The 24,637-nt window shown below is 40.5% G+C and overlaps 1 protein-coding gene across 1 annotated transcript in view; it reads right to left on the bottom strand.

Moving 5' to 3' along the window:
* Positions 1–24,637, bottom strand: part of LOC126188895 (uncharacterized) — a 249,966-nt gene that overhangs the window by 166,759 nt on the left and 58,570 nt on the right. Inside the window, exons 7-8 of the mRNA XM_049930624.1 lie at positions 15,219–15,411; positions 217–399 (exon numbers count right to left, since the gene is read on the bottom strand). Of these exons, the coding sequence (XP_049786581.1) occupies positions 217–399; positions 15,219–15,411 (376 nt within the window). The remainder of the gene's footprint in view (positions 1–216; positions 400–15,218; positions 15,412–24,637) is intronic.

Genomic DNA, 24,637 nt, shown 5'->3' with positions numbered 1-24,637 from the left:
GATTTGGTTATTTCAGCAGGGTGGCAAAGAAGGCCAGGAGACATTCCAGTCAATTCTGAAGTTTACCTAACTTCTCCACTTTGTTGATCATCTTAACCCCATAGAGGTAATTTCTGTATGATTTTTGGCTTTCATGGCAAATTATTATTTTGAAATGTTCTTAAATATTGAGGTGGATTGCATCATCCAAATGGCATGACATTTTAGCAAACTGACTCGTTGCTATCTTCAAGAGGTCCTGATGACTGGCTGTCTAAAATGCTTAACACTGAGTTATATGCTCCTTCTGCATCCTTCTGGTGTTGAACATGGTCCTGCTGCACACGAGTATAGCTCCACTGCTGAGACAGCAGGGGCAGTGAGCTGGCATGATCCAAGTCTAGATCGTCAGTCTGTATGCTACAGCTGCCAAGCTCAAAATAGTCAAAAATAGGACTTAGAAAGATTATAATACATGAAAGATTTACCTTCAGTTTTCTTAATGAACATTATGAATAATCACAGTTTTTAAACCTAGTGTACTCATTACTTGATGGAAAAGTGATGTAACCTACTAGTGTAGCCTCACATATTGCTAGGCATCTTTAATAAGTAGCAAACAAGTTAAACTGTTCTGTGGGTGCAATACATGTAGGCTCCTCAGACCAGAACATCCTTATAATACATGTACTATTACTTCATGATAACATGATAAACCACCAACAATAAATCTCACTCTGTAGTCCAGAAACTATATTGACAAGAATATTCTACAATGGATACACTGGAAAAATAAGAATAATATTCCCAGTTTCCTCAATCACTGGCAGAAAGAAAACTGGAATAATGTGCTTCAGCCTCATTTTGTACATGAAAGGTTTGCAGTTACAGATAGACCAACCATTATTACTTCACATTTAACTTTCCACTCGCAAAGAAAAAAAAGTCATGCCCTAAAATAAAAGCCCATGGATTAAAAATACCATTATAACAATATTATGAAAGGATAGTTGATACCCATCATATTGCAGAGGTACAGAGTCACAGACAGGCACAATGAAAAGACTGTCAGAAAGTAAACTTTTGGCCAACAAGGCCTTCATCGGAAATAGACAACACAGACACATACCCACTGACACAAATGCCACTCACACACACATGACCACAGTCTCTGACTGCTGGGGCTACACTGTGAGCACCAGCACACGATGGGAGAAGCATTCGGCTGTTGGGTGTAAGGAGGAGGCTGGGGAGGGGTGTCCCGAATGTACCTAGCTGCCCTACTTTCTATTTACCTTGTTCCTGTATGCTTCCATAAGCAGCACTTTACCACCCCCCACCCCTACCCTGTTATCCCTCCCCCTCCCCTCCCCAGTCTTCTCCTTACCCCCAACACCCGATCGCTTCTCCCATCATGTGCTGGTCCTTGCAGTCTAGTCTCAGCAACCAGAGACTGTGTTATGTGTGTGTAAGTAGTGTTTGCATGTGTGTGTGTGTGTGTGTGTGTGTGTGTGTGTGTGTGTGTGTGTGTGTGTGTGTTTGTGTTGTTGTGTTGTCTGTTTCTGGTAAAGGCCTTGTTGGCCAAAAGCTTAGTTTCTGACGGTCCATTTGTTGTGCCTATCTGCAACTCAGCATCTTCACTATATGGTGAGTAGCAACAATCTTTCGATAATATCACCATATTCCATCCTGGATTTTCCACTGTTTGAAATACCATTATAATATCATAAAAATGAATCAGATTAGTGCATAATAATCATTGAGACAGATACAGGCAATCATACTTAAGGAAGTAAAAACTTATTTGTAATAAATATAACATTGTTTTTGTTGTGGTCTTCAATCCAGAGACTGGTTTGATGCAGCTCTCCATGCTACTCCATCCTGCGCAAGCTACATCATCTCTGTGTACCTACTACAACCTACATCCTTCTGAATCTGTTTAGTGTATTCATCTCTTGGTCTACTTCTAAAATTTTTACCCTCCACGATTCCGTACAACACTAAATTGATGATCTCTTGGTGCCTCAGAATGTCTCCTACCAACCTGTCCCATCTTTTAGTCAGGTTGTGCCACAATTTCCTCTTCTCCCCAATTCTATTCATTAGTTACATGATATACCCATCAATCTTTAACATTCTTCTGTAGCACCACATTTTTAAAGCTTCTATTCTCTTCTTGTCTAAACTATTTATCGTCCACGTTTCACTTCCATACATGGCTACACGACATACAAATACTTTCAGAAACGACTTCCTGACACTTAATTCTATACTCGATGTTAACAAATTTCTCTTCTTCAGAAACGCTTTCCTTGCCATTGCCAGTATATATTTTATGTCCTCTCTACTTTGACCATCATAAGTTATTTTGCTCCCCAAGTAGCAAAACACACCTACTACTTTAAGTGTCTCATTTCCTAATCTAATTCTCTCTCAGCATCACCTGTTTTCATTCAGCCACATTCCATTATTCCTGTTTTGCTTTTATTGGTGTTCATCTTATATCTTCCTTTCAAGGCACTGTCCATTCTGTTCAAGTGCTCTTCCAGGTCCTTTGCTGTCTCTGATGGAATTACGATGCCATCGGCAAACCTCAAGGTTTTTATATTTTATAACATTGGGGATAGGCTTCAACTCTGTCTCACACCCTTGTCAACCACTACTTCCCTTTCATGTCCCTCAACTCTTGTAACTGCCATCTTGTTTCTGTACAAATTGTAAATAGCCTTTTGCTCCCTGTATTTTACGCAGGCCACCTTCAGAATTTTAAAAAGAGTATTCCAGTCAATATTGTCAAAAGCTTCCTCCAAGTGTACAAATGTTAGAAATGTAGGTTTGCCATTCCTTAATCTATCTCCTAAGATAAGTCGTATGGTCAGTATTGCCTCTCATGTTCCAACATTTCAACCGAATCCAAACTGATGTTCCCAGAGATTGGCATATACCAGTTTTTCCATTTGTCTGTAAAAAATTTGTGTTAGTATTTTGCAGCTGTGGTTTATTTAGCTGATAGTTTGCTAATTTTCACGCCTTTCAACACCAACTTTCTTTGGGATTGGAATTAGTATATTCTGCTTTACGTCTGAGGATATTTCACCTGTCTCAGATACCTTGCTCACCAGATGGTAGAGTTTGTAATGGCTGGCTCTCCCACAGTTATCAGTAATTCTAATGGAATGTTGACTGCTGCCAGGGCCATGTTTCAACTTCAGTGCTCTGTCAAATTCTTCATGCAGTATCATATCTCCCATTTCAAACTTCATTTACATCCTCTTCAATTTCCATAATATTGCCCTCTACTACATTGCCCTTGTATAGACTCTCTGTATACTCCTTCCACATTTCTGCTTTGCCTTCTTTGCTTAGGACTGGTTTTGCATCTGAGCTCTTGATATTCCTGCAGGTGTTCCTCTTTTCTCCAAAGATCTCTTTAATTTTCCTGTAGGCAGTACCTACCTTACCCCTAGTGATACCTGCTTCCACATCCTTGCATTTGCCGTCTAGCTATCCTTGCTTGACCATTTTGCACTTCCTGTCAATCTCATTTCTGAGACATTTGTATTACTTTTCACCTGTTTCATTTACTGCAATTTTATATTTTCTACTTTTATCAATTAAATTTAATCTCTTCAGTTACTCAAGGTTTTCTATTAGCCTTCATCTTTTTACCCACTTGATCTTCTACTGCCTTCTCTATTTCATTTCTCAAAGCTACCCATTCTTCTACTGTATTTCTTTCCCCTGTTCTTACCAATCATTCCCTAAGGCTCTCTCTGGAACTCTCTACAACCTCTGGTTTTTTCAGTTCATCCAGGTCTCATCTCCTTAAATTACTACCTTTTTTGCAGTTTCTTCAGTTTTAATCTACAGTTCATAATCAATAAATTGTGGTCAGAGATTATCATCTGTATGTGTTAAATGCATGTTCTTTTGGATGAGGGCACCTTGGGTGTTCTCAGTGGATGATATAAATCAGAGGATGGCAATACTCCAGTGTTCAGCATAGTTGTGTCTGGTGTCGCGAACAAATTTTTTTAATACAACTCTGCCTCTGCTGCAGAGGAAAGGATACGCAAGATGGAAAAATCCAATACTATCATGAGGGATGTTTACAATAAAAAATTATTTTCCAAGAAACCTGAAATAAACCCTACACATCAGTTCATCCATACATTTATTGTATTCAACAGATCCCATCATGGAAAAGAACCTTCAGAGTGCAGAAAAAGTCAGTGCACAAATTAACAAAAGACAAGCAAATAATAGAGACCTAATCTGTACACAGTATTAACAATAAACACACTGCTCAATTCTATTTCTGCTTATGACAGCCAAATTTAGCCAAATATATTGGAAGAAAAGCCATTACTCGAAACAACAGTTACTTCCTCAGTTACTTTAAAAAGCTGTTGTTTATTTTCTATTTTTATCTTAATAATTACTTGATTACACTGACATTTTTCAAAGAAGATAGTTACCTATGTCAGTAACAACAAAGACCCGTTTAGAATTACTCTATTATCAGTCATGCAGCTTTATGGTGAACTTTGTTATTTGCCATACTGCTTATAAAAATTTTCAGTTCTATAAAATAGCTATTCAGATCATTTGTAGGCATAGTGACTAGAGAGTTATCTTTTCAACTTCATTCTGAATCAGGCTGTATTTCTTGTCTTATGTTGAAAGGAAGCTTATTGTATCAGAGTATATGCCCACATGTAACTGAATGCCTTATACTGAATCAAAAGTTAAAGGAAAAAATGAATATTGGAAAGGAGATGTGTACAGGAAATATGGAGTCCACAAAAGCGATAACCTTCTGAGATATGAGAGGATAATGAAAATATAACAGAAAGAATAAAAAAGGGAGGAGATTGATATTCTTCAACCATTTGTATAAAATAGATGACAACAAATAAATCAAATAGCTCTTCAATTAGCCTTGGCAAAAGAAGTCAACAACCAACTGGATTCAAAAGAGGATAGGTTTCTAAGAAAAAAAGAAATTACAGAAAGGGACAATTTAGAACAAAAGTGTTAAACAGGGTGTCCCAAAGAAAACGGGTACCCTCACACATCAGTTAATCATCTCTAGTTGAACTATTTGTCAGTTGGCAACACTGTTTCGAAAATCGACTGGATTACATTTTATCTGAAAGTTGAGTGCAGCTCTGTGTTCGTGCATCAGTTGGTGTGAGAAGCTTGTACTGTTGAGTTGTTACAGAAATGGGGTGGTATGCATTAGAACAGCGAATTGCTATTGTTGAGTGTTACATAGACTGGCTCAATCAAGAAATGTAAAGAAATGTTTCAAGTGAAGTATCCTGGCAGGAAATTGTCCATGACCAGCACAACTCAAGAGCTGCACAAGAAATGGAGGGCTGTAGGATCAGTTCAGAATGTGCAGAGAAATAGGCGACCAACAGTGAGGACCCCTGCAACTACAGAAAGAATTTGCATGGACATTACAAGAAGTCTCTGCAAGTCAATAAGGAGGTTATTGCAGCAGGTTGACATATCACATATACACTCCTGGAAATGGAAAAAAGAACACATTGACACCGGTGTGTCAGACCCACCATACTTGCAGCTCCATCGCAGTCTTTAACACTGGTAGCATGCCGCGACAGCGTGGACGTGAACCGTATGTGCAGTTGACGGACTTTGAGCGAGGGCGTATAGTGGGCATGCGGGAGGCCGGGTGGACGTACCGCCGAATTGCTCAACACCTGGGGCGTGAGGTCTCCACAGTACATCGATGTTGTCGCCAGTGGTCAGCAGAAGGTGCACGTGCCCGTCGACCTGGGACTGGACCGCAGCGACGCACGGATGCACGCCAAGACCGTAGGATCCTACGCAGTGCCGTAGGGGACCGCACCGCCACTTCCCAGCAAATTAGGGACACTGTTGCTCCTGGGGTATCGGCGAGGACCATTCGCAACCGTCTCCATGAAGCTGGGCTACGGTCCCGCACACCGTTAGGCCGTCTTCCGCTCACGCCCCAACATCGTGCAGTCCGCCTCCAGTGGTGTCGCAACAGGCGTGAATGGAGGGACGAATGGAGACGTGTCGTCTTCAGCGATGAGAGTCGCTTCTGCCTTGGTGCCAATGATGGTCGTATGCGTGTTTGGCGCCGTGCAGGTGAGCGCCACAATCAGGACTGCATACGACCGAGGCACACAGGGCCAACACCCGGCATCATGGTGTGGGGAGCGATCTCCTACACTGGCCGTACACCACTGGTGATCGTCGAGGGGACACTGAATAGTGCACGGTACATCCAAACCGTCATCGAACCCATCGTTCTACCATTCCTAGACCGGCAAGGGAACTTGCTGTTCCAACGGGACAATGCACGTCCGCATGTATCCCGTGCCACCCAACGTGCTCTAGAAGGTGTAAGTCAACTACCCTGGCCAGCAAGATCTCCGGATCTGTCCCCCATTGAGCATGTTTGGGACTGGATGAAGCGTCGTCTCACGCGGTCTGCACGTCCAGCACGAACGCTGGTCCAACTGAGGTGCCAGGTGGAAATGGCATGGCAAGCCGTTCCACAGGACTACATCCAGCATCTCTAAGATTGTCTCCATGGGAGAATAGCAGCCTGCATTGCTGCGAAAGGTGGATATACACTGTACTAGTGCCGACATTGTGCATGCTCTGTTGCCTGTGTCTATGTGCCTGTGGTTCTGTCAGTGTGATCATGTGATGTATCTGACCCCAGGAATGTGTCAATAAAGTTTGCCCTTCCTGGGACAATGAATTCACGGTGTTCTTATTTCAATTTCCAGGAGTGTATTTTGTCAATGTATACTGAAAGACACAAAATTAAAAGCCTATTGTGTGAGTGGTGCAAGAGTTGAAATTTGAGGATCAGGAGAAAAGAGTTCATTATTGTAACTTGCTGTTAACATCAAATACTAATGCTTACTTGGATCCCTTGCTTTACTTCATATCAGATGAGGCCTAGCTTCTTTTTCAGATCATGTACACTACCAGAATTGCAGATACTTGTTGCAGGACAACACACATATTCTGCATGAAGAACCTCTTGACTCAGAGAAGATAGGTGTTTGGTGTGCATTGTCCAGCACGTGTATCATTGACCCCAAGTGCATTTTTGTCCCCCCCCACCCCCCCAATGAACCATGGACCTTGCTGTTCGTGGGGAAGCTTGCATGCCTCAACAATACAGATAGCTGTTCCTTAGGTGCAACCACAACAGAGGAGTATCTTTTGAGAGGCCAGGCAAACATGTGGTTCCTAAAGAGGGGCAGTAGCCTTTTCAGTAGCTGCAGGGGCAACAGTCTGGATGATTGAGTGATCTGGCCTTGTAACATTAACCAAAACGGTCTTGCTGTGCTGGTACTTTGAATAGCTGGAAAGCAAAGGGAAACTACAGCCATAATTTTTCCCAGGAGCATGCAGCTTTACTGTCAGGTTAAATGATAATGGTATCCTCTCAGATAAAATATTCCAGAGGTAAAATAGTCCCCCATTCAGATCTCCAGGCAGGGACTACTCAGGAAGACATTATTATCAGGAGAAAGAAAACTGGCATTCTACGGATAGAGAGTGGAATGTCAGGTCCCTTAATCAGGCAGTTAGGTCAGAAAATTTAAAACGTGAAATGGATAGTTAAAGTTAGATGTAGTGGGAATTAGTGAAGTTCAGTGGCAAGAAGAACAAGACTTCTGGTCAATAAGTCAGGTGAATACGGAGTTATACATACAAAATCAGAAAAGGGTAATACAGGGGTAGGTTTAATAATGAATAAAAAAATAGGAGCACAGATAAGATACTACGAACAGCATAGTGAACATATTATTGTAGCCAAGATAGACATGAAGCCCACATCTACAACAGTAGTACAAGTTTATATGCCAACTAACTGCACAGATGACAAAGAGATTGAAGAAATGCGTGATGTGATAAAAGAAATTATTCAGATAGTTAATGGAGATGAAAATTTAATAGTCATGGGAGACTGGAATTCGATAGTAGGCAAAGTAAGAGAAGGAAAAATAGTAGGTGAATACTGACTCGGGGGTAAGAAATGAAAGAGAAAGCCGCCTGGTAGCATAACTTAATCATAGCTAACACTTGGTTTAATAATCACAAAAGAAGGTTGTATACATGGAAGAGACCTGGAGTCACTGGAAGAGTTCAGATAGATTATATAATGGTAAGACAGAGATTTAGGAACCAGGTTTTAAACTGCAAGATATTTCCAGGGGCAGATGTGGACCCTGAACACAATTTATTGCTTACGAACTGTAGACTAAAACTGAAGAAATTTCAAAAAGGTAGGAGTTTGAGAAGATGTAACCTGGATAAACTGAAAGAACCAGATGATGTAGAGAGTTTCAGAGAGAGCATTGGGGAACGATTGACAAATACAGCAGAAAGAAACACAGTAGAAGATGAATGGGTAGCTTTGAGAGATGAAATAGTGAAGGGAGCAGATGATCGAGTACGTAGAAAGACGAGGGCTAGTAGAAAACCTTGGGTAACGGATATTGAATTTAATCGATGAAAGGAGAAAATATTAAAATGCAGTAAATGAAGCAGGAGAAAAGGAATACAAAGGTCTCAAAAATTAGATTGACAGGAAGTGCAAAATGGCTAAGCAAGGATGGCTAGAGGACAACTGTAATGATGTAGAGGCATGTATCACTAGAGGTAATATAGATACTGCCTACAGGAAAATTAAAGAGACCTTTGGAGGAAACAGAACCAGCTGTTTGAATATCAAGAGTGCAGATGGAAAACCAGTCTTAAGTGAAGAAGAGAAAGCATTAAGGTGGAAGGAGTATATAAAGGATCTATACAAGGGTGATGTACTTGAGGACAATATTATGTAAATGGAAAAGGACATAGATGAAGATGAAATGGGAGACATGACACTGTGTGAAGAATTTGACAGAGCACTGAGAGAGCTAAATCAAAAAAAGTCCCTGGGCATAGACAACATTCCATTAGAACTGCTGATAGTCTTGGGACAGGCAGCCTTGACAAAACTCTACCACCTGGTGAGCAAGATGTATAAGACGGGTGAAATACCCTCAGACTTCAAGAAGAATATAATAATTCCAATCTCAAAAAAAGCTTGTGTTGACAGGTAAGAAAATTACCAAACTATCAGTTTAATGAGTCATGGCTGCAAAATGCTAACACAAATTCTATAAGATGAATGGAAAAACTGGTAGAAGACGACCTCAGGGAAGATCAGTTTGGGTTCCGTAGAGATGTTGAAACATGTGAGGCAAGTAGTAGATGAGTTTTGCTATCTGTGGAGCAAAATAACTGATAATGTCAATGTAGAGAGGATATAAAATACAGACTGGCTTGGCAAGGAACGCATATCTGAAGGAGAGAAATTTGTTAACGTCGAGTATAGATTTAAGTGTCAGGAAGTCTTTTCTGAAAGTATTTGTATGAATTGTAGCCATGTATGGAAGTGAAACATGAATGATAAATAGTTTAGACAAGAAGAGAATAGAAGCTTCTGAAATGTGGTGCTACAGATTAGATGGGTAGATCATGTAACTAATGAGGAGGTACTGAACAGAATTGAGGAGAAGAGGAATTTGTGGCACAACTTGACTAGAAGAAGGGATTGATCAGTAGGACATGTTCTGAGGCATCAAGAGATAACCAATTTAGCACTGGAGGGAAGCGTGGAGGGTAAAAATCATAGAGGGAGACCAAGAGATGGATACAGTAAGCAGATTCAGAAGGATGTAGGTTGCAGTAGTTACTCAGAGATGAAGAAGCTTGCCTAGGTTATAGTATCATGGAGAGCTGCATCAAACTATTCTGTGGCCTAAAGATCACAACAACAACATTTTCAATTACATTTTAAACAGTGCCAGATCTATAGAGATCTTTGACTCTTTCTGTGCACAATTAACAGACACAGATAAGTTATATACAGTATTCCAACAAGACACAGCAATCACTCACACGTCCAACTTAAGTATGGCCTACATCACACTGTGGACTTCACAGTAGAGGTCTCTGATCCACAAGAACCTCCATACTCAACATCACTTGATTTTTATTTATGGGACGCACTAAAAATAAAAGTGTATGCTGGCAATCCTTGCATAATAAATGATCTGAAATGGAACATTCCTAGAGAAATTAACAAAATCACACCTGCATAATTACAGCGTGTTGCTGGTAACATCGCCACACGAAGTCAGCAATGCCTGGATACCAATGATCACCACTTTCACCATCTCTTATAAACAGGTAACTACACTACTGGCCATTAAAATTGCTACACCAAGAAGAAATGCAGATGATAAACGGGTATTCATTGGACAAATATATTATACTAGAACTGACATGTGATTACATTTTCACGCAATTTGGGTGCATAGATCCTGAGAAATCAGTACCCAGAACAACCACCTCTGGCCATAATAACGGCCTTGATATGCCTGGGCATTGAGTCAAACAGAGCTCGGATGGCATGTACAGGTACAGCCGCCCATGCAGCTTCAACACGATACCACAGTTCATCAAGAGTAGTGACTGGTGTATTGTGACGAGCCAGTTGCTCGGCCACCATTGACCAGATGTTTTCAATTGGTGAGAGATCTGGAGAATGTGCTGGCCAGGGCAGCAGTTGGACAGTTTCTGTATCCAGAAAGGCCCATACAGGACCTGCAACATGCGGTCGTGTATTATGCTGCTGAAATGTAGGGTTTTGCAGGGATCAAATGAAGGGTAGAGCCACGGGTTGTAACACATCTGAAATGTAATGTCCACTGTTCAAAGTGCCGTCAATGCGAACAAGAGGTGACCGAGACATGTAACCGATGGCACCCCATACCATGACGCCGGGTGATACGCCAGTATGGCGATGACGAATACACAGTTCCATTCACCGCGATGTTGCCAAACACGGATGCGACCATCATGATGCTGTAAACAGAACCTGGATTCATCTGAAAAAATGACGTTTTGACATTCATGCACCCAGGCTCATTGTTGAGTACACCATCCCAGGCGCTCCTGTCTGTGATGTAGCGTCAAGGGTAACCGCAGCCATGGTCTCTGAGCTGATAGTCCATGCTGCTGCAAACATTGTCGAACTGTTCGTGCAGATGGTTGTCGTCTTGCAAACATCCCCATCTGTTGACTCAGGGATTGAGACGTGGCTGCATGATCCGTTACAGCCATGCGGATAAGATGCCTGTCATCTCGACTGCTAGTGATACGAGGCCATTGGGATCCAGCACAGGGTTCTGTATTACCCTCCTGAACCCACTGATTCCATATTCTGCCAACAGTCATTGGATCTCAACCAATGTGAGCAGTAATGTTGTGATACGATAAACTGCAATCACGATAGGCTACAATCCGACCTTTATCAAAGTCGGAAACGTGATGGTACACATTTCTCCTCCTTACACAAGGCATCACAACATTTCACCAGGCAATGCTGGTCAACTGCTGTTTGTGTATGAGAAATTGGCTGGAAACTTTCCTCATGTCAGCACGATGTAGGTGTCGCCACCAGTGCCAACATTGTGTGAATGCTCTGATAAGCTAATCATTTGCATATCACAGCATCTTCTTCCTGTTGGTTAATTTTGCGTCTGTAGCATGTCATCTTCGTGGTGTGTCATCAGTCAGAGTAGCACTTGCAACCTACGTCCTCAATTATTTTCTTGACGTATTCCAATCTCTGTCTTCCTCTACAGTTTTTGCCCTCTACAGCTCCCTCTAGTACCATGGAAGTCATTCCCTCATGTCTTAGCAGATGTCCTATCATCCTGTCCCTTCTCCTTATCAGTGTTTTCCACATATTCCTTTCCTTTCCGATTCTGCGTAGAACCTCCTCATTCCTTACCTTATCAGTCCACCTAATTTTCAACATTTGTCTATAGCACCACATCTCAAATGCTTCAATTCTCTTCTGTTCCGGTTTTCCCACAGTCCATGTTTCACTACCATACAATGCTGTAATATGTTTTTTAAGGTTACTATTATTTACTTTTTCAGTTAGCTCACTGTTACTTGACTCTCAGGCATGAGGCGTACCAATTTTATGTGGGACACCCTAAGCAGAAGGCTTCCAAAACAGGAAAGAAAATGAATCAGATTTAAAGTTGACTGAGGAGAATAAAGAGCAGCACAGCGAGAGAATAATACTTTACTGGACAAAAAGGAAGAGACAGAAAAAACTGCAAAGAACTGAAATTGGAACGCAATCTTTAGCAGGCCTTAACAATAGAAGAAGAAGAAGAGGAACAAAATGAAGAATATATAATCATAATAATACAGCACTTATACTAGGGATGATGATTCTTATTCCTCACCAACAGGCATTTATACTTCTGGTAGAAGCTCATGGTTAACAAGCAACAAGATTATTCTTAATAGCAATAAAATAGAGCAGATACAGTACCCTACACATTGTTGTATCCATGCTGATATTCATCTCCTTTAAAATGGTGGCTTGATCAGTGCTGCAGAAGACACAAAATTTCTGGGAATGAGGGCTGATTAAAAGTGACTCCTACAGAAGCTGACTGTAGTTATCTTTGTAATAATAGAAGTATGCTCCACAGAGCAATGACACCTTTTTACTTTGCCTACTTTCAAATGTGTTCATGTGTGTGTGAATTTCTAAGGGACCAACCTGCTGAGGTCCTTGGTCTCTAGACTTACACACTACTTAAACTAACTTACACTAAGCACAACACACATACCCATGCCTGAGGGAGGACTCGAACCTCCGGCGAGAGGGACTGAGCGATTCATGACATGGCACCTCTAACTACGCAGCCACTCTGCGTGCCCAGCCTGCTTTCATTCATGATGTAGGAACATATTTAAACATCTGAGTGTTCTTACAGTGACATCACATTACATCTCTGACTTCTTTCAAAGGAACAACATTACCAGTTCAATGATCTAGTTCCAGTAGAATTAGATTTATGCAACCACAACATGAGACAAAAAATGTTAATACTGCCACCATATGTAGGGTTTACTGTGGATCCTGTATAGTTAAAAGATCTCCAATAAGCTGCCCACTGACATAAAGTTAGAAATCAGGAATTCCTGTGAATTCAAAGTAAAACTATTGACAAGTCCTATGTCATTTCGATGATATACTACAAGGACGCTAATAAATTGAATTGAATTGAATTGAATTATACATCTTATTAGTCACTCTGGCAAATCATCAAATTATCCGAACTAGTTTCTGTTAACAGCTTGACAAGTAGTATTGTTAACTGTAACCAGGCTTCCAACCATTCCTACATCACTTAAATAACTACTGTTCCATGATAAACATCTGTGCAGTCACGCAGATATCAAGCTAGCAATAGGTAATGAAGAGCAGTTATTTGATTTGATTATTAAATGAGGAAGCATTTTATTGCAAAGTAGATGTGTCTCTTCAACTTTGTTGTGCACTAAAATGGAATGAAAAGTAGGAAAACTGTTCCTGTAAAGAGAATATAGTATCATTTACCTGATCTAGCCACCCTAATTTGCATTTTCCATGGTTTTGCAAAAACCAGTCCTGGCTAGTTATGGGATGATTCCAACTATATAATAGGAAATGGCCAATACATTCTCCTTTCTTTGCTCATTAAATTTTTTTAATGACATATGCATGGAGTCAGGCAAAGAGATTTCACATCACCAGAACTATTCTTAGCAGTGTTAGAGGAAGTTTTCAGAACCTTCAAATGAGATAACAAAGGAATAGTTATTAATTGGACACACCATAAATACCTTTGTTTTGCTGACAACCATATGCTGTTTGCCTCTAGCACAGATAAACTTCAACAATGAATTAAATAACTTAAACAGAGCAACCCTTAAAACAGCCCAGAAAATCAATAGACTACTCTCGGATCATGCTAAGCATATGGACGACAATGTAAGAAGATCTTTTACCTAGCATGCGACCAGTGAGAAATTTATGAACCTAGCATGGCACTATGCTATTCCAACTGCTGGTGAATATTTTAAACCAGTACTAAGTGGAACAGTGAGCTAGCCTGTGGAGATTCTCCATGGTACCAAGTTATATATGCTCAAGAATGTATATACTGTACTGTAAATAAATACATTTATGTTTTACTCATTCTATAGTGTCTGATATGTTCTAGTGTGTTCATCTGCCTCATTGCAGTGATGGACACAACAGATGGGAATACTGCGAGAGGCAGGAAAACAAAGAAATGAATCAAAAGACAGGCTTGAGTGAAAAACAATTATAACCATAATGAAAATGAAAAAGATGGGAGCAGTAGTAAGATGCCAGGCAAATGGATGGAAGATGGTGTATGGAAGTTTCAGTGGATGTGAAGAGATACAGAAATACCAAACAATAACACAATGGATATTGGTTTGGTGATTTTAGAAAGCATACAAAAGCAATGTGGATGTCATATTTGAAGATTATAATTCATGACAGTCTTGTTGGAAGCCTTTATGCAGCAGTCAGTGTCAAGTAGCTGATGATCCATAATACAAGCATTGTTGTAGTTTTCAGTTAAATTTTTATTCTAGAATTGCATAGTTCATTCTTTTAAGATTTTTATTATTTTTTGTGAATAAGTTCTGGATGTACTGTCATCTATTCTATAACCTGGTGTTGTTGACATGCAGAACTTTAATCAAAAAACATATCAAATAAATTAATATTACTTACGGTTTGTACAGGTGTGTGTAGTAATGTACAAGATAGCCTGTAACATATAGTTGTTACTCTAAATTGTGACAAAAAATCAATGTACAGCAGAACTATGCAACTGGTACTTAAGAGTATTTAGTTTGGTATTACAAAAGGCATTTCTATGAATCAGCAATAACAAAATTCATATGGGTTCTATGGCTCCCAAAATAAAAATTTTTTGAGTGTTACTTTAAGAGGACTTTTATTCTCATTCTCACTTTCATTCTCCATCTCTCTCTCTCTCTCTCTCTCTCTCTCTCTCTCTCTCTCTCTCCCTCTCCCTCTCAAGGATTTCAAGACCTTTTCCATTACATTTTATTTATAATGATTCCATCCCCACTTTAGAAGTGCAACATCCTCCTCTATGCCAAAAGACTAATATAAAAATAAAATGTAGATATATAAAAATCAAGAAGTTATTAACAGTATCAACTCATAAATGAGAATTATTTTTGAAATATCATGGAATGTTTACAGGGTCACAAGGCACGTCCTTCTCAAAATGCAGCATAGCACTCACTTGTCGTAGTTGCTGAATCCAGGACGGAGCTGACAACTGAGTTCTTTGAGCTGTATTTTAATATTATCCAGTGCATCCTGACAAAGTTTAGGAAGAGGTGTCCCAGGCTGTACAGCACCCCTCTGTGGAACATCACGAACGCCATTTGGAGGCACCTCCACACGCAAGCAGGGAAATTTTTCGAGCCCATGAACTGTAAATACTAAATTAGGGGGGAAAATCATGATGTATAACATCATCAGTAATGCAGCAGCATATATATCACATAAAGAGATCATCATTTAGACATACATGTACAGTGCAACTGTAGTTAGCACAACTTATAATATGATGGATCAAGTTACACATCATGAAGTGCACTTTACAGCCTATTAATAACTGTCACAATATGAGATTTGGTATATTTTTGAAACTCAGATTACATGGTACCTCAACCAAATTATATTTTTCAGCACAAAAACTGCCACAGTCAAGTTCAAAAATAACATTGTAAACAAGTATTACACACACCTTTTCTTTGTTCTCTTATTGTTCTACAAAAAATCAAGTACACAGTTTAGATGTATGTATTAACAGAAAGCTGCCTATTTGTTAGCAACAAAAAACAGTCTGTAACTGTAAAAATTAATGAACATTATATTTTTTCTGATTTTTATCAACTGGAAAAATCAATTTTCATGCAAGAAACTTGTATTTCACAATAAATAAAATATCATATGTGCTAAATTTAAATGTATCTATAGTCACATGATATGTGCAAAGTAAAGAAAACTCAAAATTTGTAATGTTAAATTAACTTATTTAACAAGTCCAACATCAAATCTCTATTTTTCTCTACCACTGTGTTTGTACGTACATCAGACTTTGGTTAGGACCCATTCACTAGCAATCATAATTTTATCATTTTCCAAAGTTCTGTCAATCTCTACTTCACTCTGTTTTGTGCAAAGAATTAAAGTGTAATAAATATCAAAAGTTTCATTATATGCCTAGTGTCATCTGCCTTATATAGAACCAGTTTGCACATGGGATTCCTCCAGGCAGTGAATTGTTGATAGAAATCCAAAATCATGATGGAGGACAACATCAGATAATCAGACAAGTATTTTTGTTGCCAGATTAAATTTGAGTAACACTATCAACTTTAATTTTATGTTACATGCACTTGTAAAAAGTTTACCACTTGAATTTTGAACTTATAATTTCACTTCATTATTGGCCTCATAGTACACAATATGCCACAGTCTGCACATAACATGGATGACAATACCAGAAAATGTTGGCAATAGAATACCTATAGAGCAGCAATAACTGGCATACCCGCAACAGAAATATCACAAACATATTCTGTTTTCTCCAATGAGACACTATAGATGAATTTTAGGGCATTAAAGTATCATGTGTGTTAGCATTAACAATATCCTAGGCAAAGGAGATTATTCAAGATTAAATAATTTCAGAAATACAGAAGTAAATAATTTAACCTAAAAAACTGCACATGAAATGGTCAGTAACAGTCTGTTACAATGCTCTTTCATTCTAAATTGTTTGTTTGTATTTTCACATGTATCTAGTTATCATAAGCACCAGCCTCAACAACCTTCACTTCTAGGATGCTGATCTTAAGATTTAGGACTGCCAACCCTGTCTAACTTCTTTATTGTTTGAAAAACTATAACCAATTTCACTTTTAGTTTGATTTGATACTAGTCAAGTCCAACTCACATTCGTTATATTTATGAAGAATGAGTTAATGGCAAACACTGTTCAATTCAGCAAATTCTATTAACCTATGACCTCTCTCAATTCTGTTATGATGACTGAAGTTTCCCCACAATGGATTGTTCTATTCATTTGTCTTACTTTTAAGATAAAAATTCCTGTACCATGCTGGAATGGGATTTGTTTTCATTTATCAGCTTCTCCAAAGCTACGAGGGTTGACTGAAAAGTAATGCCTCCACCTTCATAATTCTTCAACAGTTGGCAGCATTGGTATGCGGCAGGTACTGGCTTATTCCATAGCCTCTTCTCTACAGCTCCAGTTGGCAGGAAGCCTTAGTATTGAATGTGTTGTTACAGTGTAAAGTATGGAACCCTGCGTACACTGTTGGTCAATGCGGTTTAAGCAACATGCAGTCATCGAATTCTTGACAGCAGAAGGTGTCACCCCAAAGGAGATTCATTAGAAAATGAAAGCAGTTAATGGTGACTGTGTTGATGTGAGTACTGTGCATCATTGGGCAAGTAAGTGATGATGATGATGATGATGTTTGGTTTGTGGGGCGCTCAACTGCGTGGTTATCAGCGCCCGTACAATTTCCCAATCTTTGCTCAGTCCAATTTCGCCACTTTCCTGGATGATGATGAAATGATGAGGACAACACAAACACCCAGTCATCTCGAGGCATGGGCAAGTAAGTTTAAACATGTTGAGGCAGGAACATCTGACATGCGTAACAAACAAAGAGTTGGATGTCCTGTGACAGCAAACACCAAGTTTCAAAAGCAATATGTTGACAGATTGATTCACAACATTGCAAACTCTGAAACGATGGCTAACAAGGGTCCGTAAGGAAAAGGGAAATTTTTTTTTTCTGCAGCATGAATATGCCAAACCACACACTTCACATGCCACCATAGCAGAACTTCAGAGACTGAATCTCACCACAGTCCAGATTTAGCACCGTCTGACTTCCATCTGTTCCCAATACTGAAAGACTGTCTGCGGGGACATCATTATGCTTTTGATGAAGATGTTGAGAGAACTGTGAGACTGTGGTTGCGAAAACAGAGTGTTGACTTCTTCCGTGATGGCTTCAGAAACCTTGTTCATCACTAGCAGAAATGTATCCAATTAGCTGGTGATTATGTGGAAACATGAATATTGGCAATTAAACATCACATTCTAAGGATTACTTCTGCATTTGCTTTATTAAAATATTCCCATCCAAACCCAATTAATGAAGGTGGAGTCATTACTTTTCATTCAACCCTTTCTTCTATTTTTTTCGTCATGGCATGAGCACACTAGTACATAGATTTGAATGATTTTCATGGAAAATCTTTTGCAGACTTGTAATAATCTCATGATGGAGGGCTACTATCAGCAATACAGTGACCAAACTCTTCTTCTGTGGACCGAAACTAAACCAAATTTAATGACAGTTGTAGAGATTTACATTTCCATATCTATAGTTGATGATGAGGAAATACAGAAAATACATGCGCATATGGAGGAACCGATAAAATATTTGCGGGGTAATTTAATAATCTTAGATCATAGGATGCTATTACAGAGAATGAAATGGAAGGTAGGACTACTGAAGAATAAGAGCCAAGGGTAAGAAATGAGAGAAGAGAGAGGCTTCTGCAGCTATATCACGTGTTTCAATGAACACATTGGTATAGGATTTTTAGGAATGAAATTAACAGGAAATGCAAACAGGCTAAATCACAATGGATGAAAGAAACATCTTAAATACTTAAAAATATACTGTTCTATGAAAAATTTATATCAGATCTAAAAATTAGACATTATTTCTGAGAAGTAAAATCTAAAGATCTTAATCTACGAGGCATCAAGAGAAAATCTCTGTTAATTGCAGGCAAAAATGGTAGGCAGACGGCAAGAGTACATTAAAGACCCATTAATGGAAACTAAATATCCACAAGTGTGTTAGAAGAAGAGGAGGAGGAAGTTGATGTAGAAGAAATAGATTATACAGTAATACTGTCAGAGGTTGACAGAACACTGACTGATCTGAGTTCAAACAAATGAATAAAGAGTTGATGATATATGCTCAGAGTCACTGAAACCTGTGGGGAATGTAGGAATTAGATATTTATGTGCGTTGATGTCAAAACTGCTTTCCATAAAAGCATAATCATCGCATTATAAAAGCATTTACATGTGGATATATGTGCAGTCCATCAAATGATTAGTCTGATATGCCATAAAGTACAGTATCGAGTATCCGGATGTTGATCAGCTGGATGACCACTTAGCCAAACTGTCACTTGCTCGCTAGTTGCACATGCTGCCCTCCCTCCACTATGTGTTGCCCCTTCCTCCCCCCCCCCCCCCTGCCCACCTGCATCATTGCCAAATTGCCGATAACAGTAATCATTTGTGTTCTGTTTGCTCTTTTATGACCACTTGTGTTAACTTTAGCAAGCAAAGTAAATTTACAAAGGTCAGAGGAAGGTGAATCTGCAACCAAGGTAACTAATGAGTACAAGGTGAGTAAGTCAATTATATATATACACTCATGCTCATAAATTAAGTATAATGCTGATACATGGTGAAACAAGACTCTGGTGGGCAGTTTGCGTGTTTAAATCATGTTAGGGTATGACCATGTGGTGCATTTGACCTGTGGTCGTTGCATAGTGGCGCTGGCAGCAGTCCACATACACAGAGGTGTGTGTGTTGGTGCATGCCAGATTACGGTGCACTGAGTAGGTGTGCAACCATTTTCAGACATGCTAATGGTGACTATGTGTTGAAAATGGCAAAGAACACATATTGATGACGTTATGAGGGGTAGAATACTAGGGCGACTGGAGGCTGGTCAAACACAGCAGGTCATAGCATGGGCTCTCCGTGTGCCACAAAGTGTGATCTCAAGATTATGGAAACGATTCCAGCAGACAGGAAACTTGTCCAGGCGCTACAGTACGGGACATTCACAGTGTACAACAGCACAAGATATCTCACCATCAATGCCCACATGGAGTACTGCAGGTAGCCTTGCTCGGGACCTTACCGCAGCCACTGGAACAGTTGTCTCCAGACACAGAGTCTACAGACAACTGAACAGACATGGTTTATTCACCCGGAGATCTGCAAGGTGCATTCCACTGACACCTGGTCACAGGAGAGCCCGTAAAGCCTGGTGTCAAGAACACAGTACATGATCACTGAAACAGTGGTCCCAGTTTATGTTCATGGACAAGTCCAGGTACAGTCTGAACTATGATTCTCACCGGGTTTTCATCTGGCATGAACCAGATACCAACCCCTTAATGTCCTTGAAAGGGACCTGTATGGAGGTCGTGGTTTGATGGTGTGGGGTGGGATTATGGTTAGTGTACATACACCCCTGCATGTCTTTGACAGAGGAACTGTAACAGGTCAGGTGCATCGGGACATCATTTTGCACCAGTATGTCTGCCTTTTCAGGGGTGCAGTGGGTCCCACCTTCCTTCTGATGGATTATAACACATGGCCCCAGCGAGCTGCCGTCATGTAGGAGTACCTTGAAACAGAAGATGGAGTGGCCTGCCTGTTCTCCAGATCTAAACCCCATCGAGCACATCTGGGATGCTCTCGGTCAATGTATCGCTGCACATCTTCAACCCCTATGACACTTTAGGAGCTCTGACAGGCACTGGTGCAAGAATGGGAGGCTATACCCCAGCAGCTGCTCGACCAACTGATCCAGAGTATGACAATCCATTTTGAGGCCTGTGTACGTGTGCATGGTGATGATATCCCATATTGATGTCGGAGTACATAGGCAGGGAACAGTGGCATTTTGTAGCATATGTTTTGAGATGGTTTTTTCAACTTATCACCAATACCATGGACTTACAGATCTGTGTTGTGTGTGTTCCCTATGTGCCTATGCTATTAGTGCCAGTTTCATGTAGTGCCACGTTGTGTGGCACCACATTCTGCAATTATCCTTAATTTATGAGCATTATTGTGTGTGTCTATAGACACACACACACACAAAAGCATTACAAATTTTATATATAAGCTTGATTCTACTGATGGATCAACAAGTCATGAAACTATGAAGCTTGCCACAAAAACAGACCTAGGTGCTTCTGTTTACAACTGGTTTGCACAAAAAAGATCACAAGGAAAACTTATCTCTGGTCCCATTCTTTCTGAAAAGGCAATTCAATTTAATGACAATCCTCTAAGGTTGTAAATTGTAAAACATTAACAATGCTGCTGAAACCTTTGCCAAAAAACTCTTGTTAAACATCATGAATTAGCAACTGCGATGCTAAAATGACCATGGATTGTATTACGGTTTTACACTGTGCTGCTGCTACTGGTAGTCACTGATTGCCTATGCTCATCATTGGTAGAAGTAAGAAACTGAATATATATATATATATATATATATATATATATACTGCCCAAATACGTTAATATGTCTGCAATGCCTATTGTTTGCATTCACAAAAGAGTGCTTTCATGGATAGTATGGTTTTCACCGAATGGTTTTTGGAGATTTTGTACACTTTGTATAAGCTCATCATTTAAAGAATGGTAGAAGGGAGAAAAAACTGCTGCTCCTTGACAGTGCACCAACTCATTCATCAAGTGATACCTGAAACGAAACAGACGAGTTTATAAAAGTGATATTTCTTCCAACTAACATAACCTCCATATTACAGCTCACAGATCAAAGTGTTATTGCGACTTTTAAATGGTATCGCAGAAAAGAACTGTTATGTAAGTTATTGTTAGAAATAGAAGACGAGGGAGAAGAAAGTCTGTCATGAAATCATAAAAATAGTGATTTGAAGGATGCTTACTACATGATGAGAGTAAGATGAGGTATTGTAAAGGAAGAGAATTTGGGGAAAAAACCTGGAATAAAATTTTGGGTACAGCAGAAATTTCTTGATGTCTAATTGAAAATGACAAACAGAATGATATGTCTGAAATGCTCAGTATGCTAAAAGAACTCAATTGCCATGAAGAAGGTGTTCAAGAGGGATAAGTGTCAACAGGATACCAAATCACGCAGGACAGCAATATTGTAAACCTCATCACTGATAAAGCTGATGCTACCAGCATCTTAACTAGTGGTCCCGAAAATGAAGATGAAAATGTGCCTTCTGCTTTTGAAGATGTATATGTTTAGAAACTGGCTTTTGATGGTTTGAAGTTCAACATGAAAGTGGTGAATATCAGATATCTGCCCTGAAAAAAGTGTGTGACTTAGCTGCTCATAAGCAAGTAGAATTGCTTAGACAGACCAAAATTAAAGAGTTTTTAAGCCTTAATTCTATACATATACACTGTAGATGCAAAATGCATATGTATTACATGTTTTTTGCGTACTAGGCTGTTTGACTTAATAGTAATAAAGGAGATTCATGTTATTATAAATATGTCTAGTTTTTATAAGTAAACTGGTAAATAAAACTATACAGTTCGATTATCTGAATAAACTAGTTTTTTTAATACCCAAGTCACCCAATTAGTTCAAATAACCAATGTTCTACTGTACTTGGAAATTGAGGAACAGAATAATATAAAATAGAATTGAAGAAGAATTTAAGATATACTGGACATTCCCGCCAGCAGGAATACATAGTGACTTTGACAACCAACATATGGCATATGGCAGACATCAAGAATATCATTGCCAACTACTTCAGCTGCTCCTGCTCCCTCACCAGGCCTCTCAAATATACTGTCCTGGCCACTGCCAAGGTAGCCGATTCTGAGCTGCTAAGACTGCACAGCAATGCAAATACCAGCCTCGATTTCAAATGGAACATGCAGGACTTTTTTGTCTGGCATGTTATCCAGTGGAACTGCACCAACTAGACCCACACCTGCCTCCCGTGCCAGCAAGTGCCTCTAATTTAGACCATCACGCACATGCCCCTAGCGCTTCTTTCCCCTGGTGGACCATAATTTTTCCCACTGACGCTGCAGGTCCTCTTCCATTGTCAAAAGGCCACCAGCACATCCTCACCATGATCAACAGATTCACTGTATTGTGGAAGCCTTCTTGCTGGCTAACATCACAGCAGATACAGTGACCAAGGCTTTCATGATGCCTGGGTCTCACATTTTGCATGCCCCGCCGCCATGTGATGACAGAAAACAGACAACAGTTCACATCTTGCCTGTTTAAAACACTCACCAAAATCAGCAGTATGTTCATCCATTTTATGACTAGTTACCACCTTGGTACTAACGGCATGGTAGAAAGATTCCACCTGACCCTAAAAGCTGCCCTTACCTGTCAATCCTTAACTTGCTATGCCGGATTACTGCCCAGTTCTAGGCTTGCAGGAGTTCCACAAAACCAACGTTGGTGTTTCCACCACTGAAGTTGTGTACAGGCAGCCACTCACTGTGTTAGGAGACTTCATTGAGCAGCAGCCACAGCTAGCCACCATCTGTGTACTGGCCTTTGTGCAGCAGCTGCACGACTGCATGGTGTACCTATGCCTGGTGCCACCACAACACCACAGTGAGCACCAGTCCTTTGTGCCTCGAGACTTCCACACATGGCTGCTGGTCATGCTCCAGTTGGACACCAGTCAGCCAACACTCCATACGCAGTGCTCAGGCCAACACCTTGTGCCCAAGCATGTGAAGAAGACTTTTTCTGTATGTCTCCGTGGTGCTGACACCACAGTGTCCACTAATCAACTGAAGCCAACATACAGGCTCAACTATCCTAGACCTTGCATGCCGCCAACCATTGAAACTAAGGTGGCAACTAGTAACAAAAACAGTACCCAAGCTGATGCTGCTGACCCAGCAGGTAGTTTTTGGGGCATGTGAGCCGACACCACCTTGCCGTTCACACCACAATCTGTCCCAGCAGCCGTCCACAACACCCACTGCCTCTCCTCTTCTGCAGGACCACCCTCTGGTGCCCCCCTGAGTTGTGAGGCACCAACACCATTTGTTTGACACTGAGGCATCTTTCACCACCTCTGTAATGTCACCAGATGCCTCTGCCACAATGCATGACCCGGTCCACCAACAAGAGGCACAAGCAGTGGGTGCCTATGGCACTGGCACATTATGCCAACTGTACAGGACACATTGTGTGCCACTTGCTGTGAATGACCTGTACGAGCACAAGCATGCCACCGTGCCCTCCACCAAGACCCCTCCTCCCCACCCCCGTCCACCCCTGCGCACCCCCTCCCAACCATATATTGCAGCATGCCTGACTACGACTGCCGACCAAGGTGCATCCCAGTTTGTGGCACAGCAGGGTGTTAACCCTGTGCCAAGCTTGCAATATGATGCCTAGAGGCCATTGTATACAACGCCGCCGCTCCACCATCGACAGTGGCTCCAGCCCTGCTGACACTACGCTGCCACCCATGGCCCTCCAACAATCGGTGCTTCCTGCAACCCATCCTCTCCTACCCACACAAGGAGGAACTGTGTGCCAATACACTACTACACAATCATGCCCACCAGCCATCTGCTCTAGCAGACAATCTCACACTTCTGCAAACAATACTTTGCTCTGCAAAAAACCTGCATCTGAGAAAAACGTTCTCTCTGCCAAACGTCTCTTTGCCACAGTACATTGGGTTCTTCCCTAAACCATGCTGCAGGAAGCATCCCCAACTCATGGCACTTCCCACACCAAAGCCATACTGTCCACACAACAAATGTAGTGGTTTAAT

Source organism: Schistocerca cancellata, chromosome 1 (genome assembly GCF_023864275.1).
Source record: "Schistocerca cancellata isolate TAMUIC-IGC-003103 chromosome 1, iqSchCanc2.1, whole genome shotgun sequence".
NCBI classification, from domain to species: Eukaryota; Metazoa; Arthropoda; class Insecta; order Orthoptera; family Acrididae; genus Schistocerca; species Schistocerca cancellata.
Note: the sequence above shows the minus strand (reverse complement) of the source record. Positions and strands in the feature narration are given on the sequence as shown.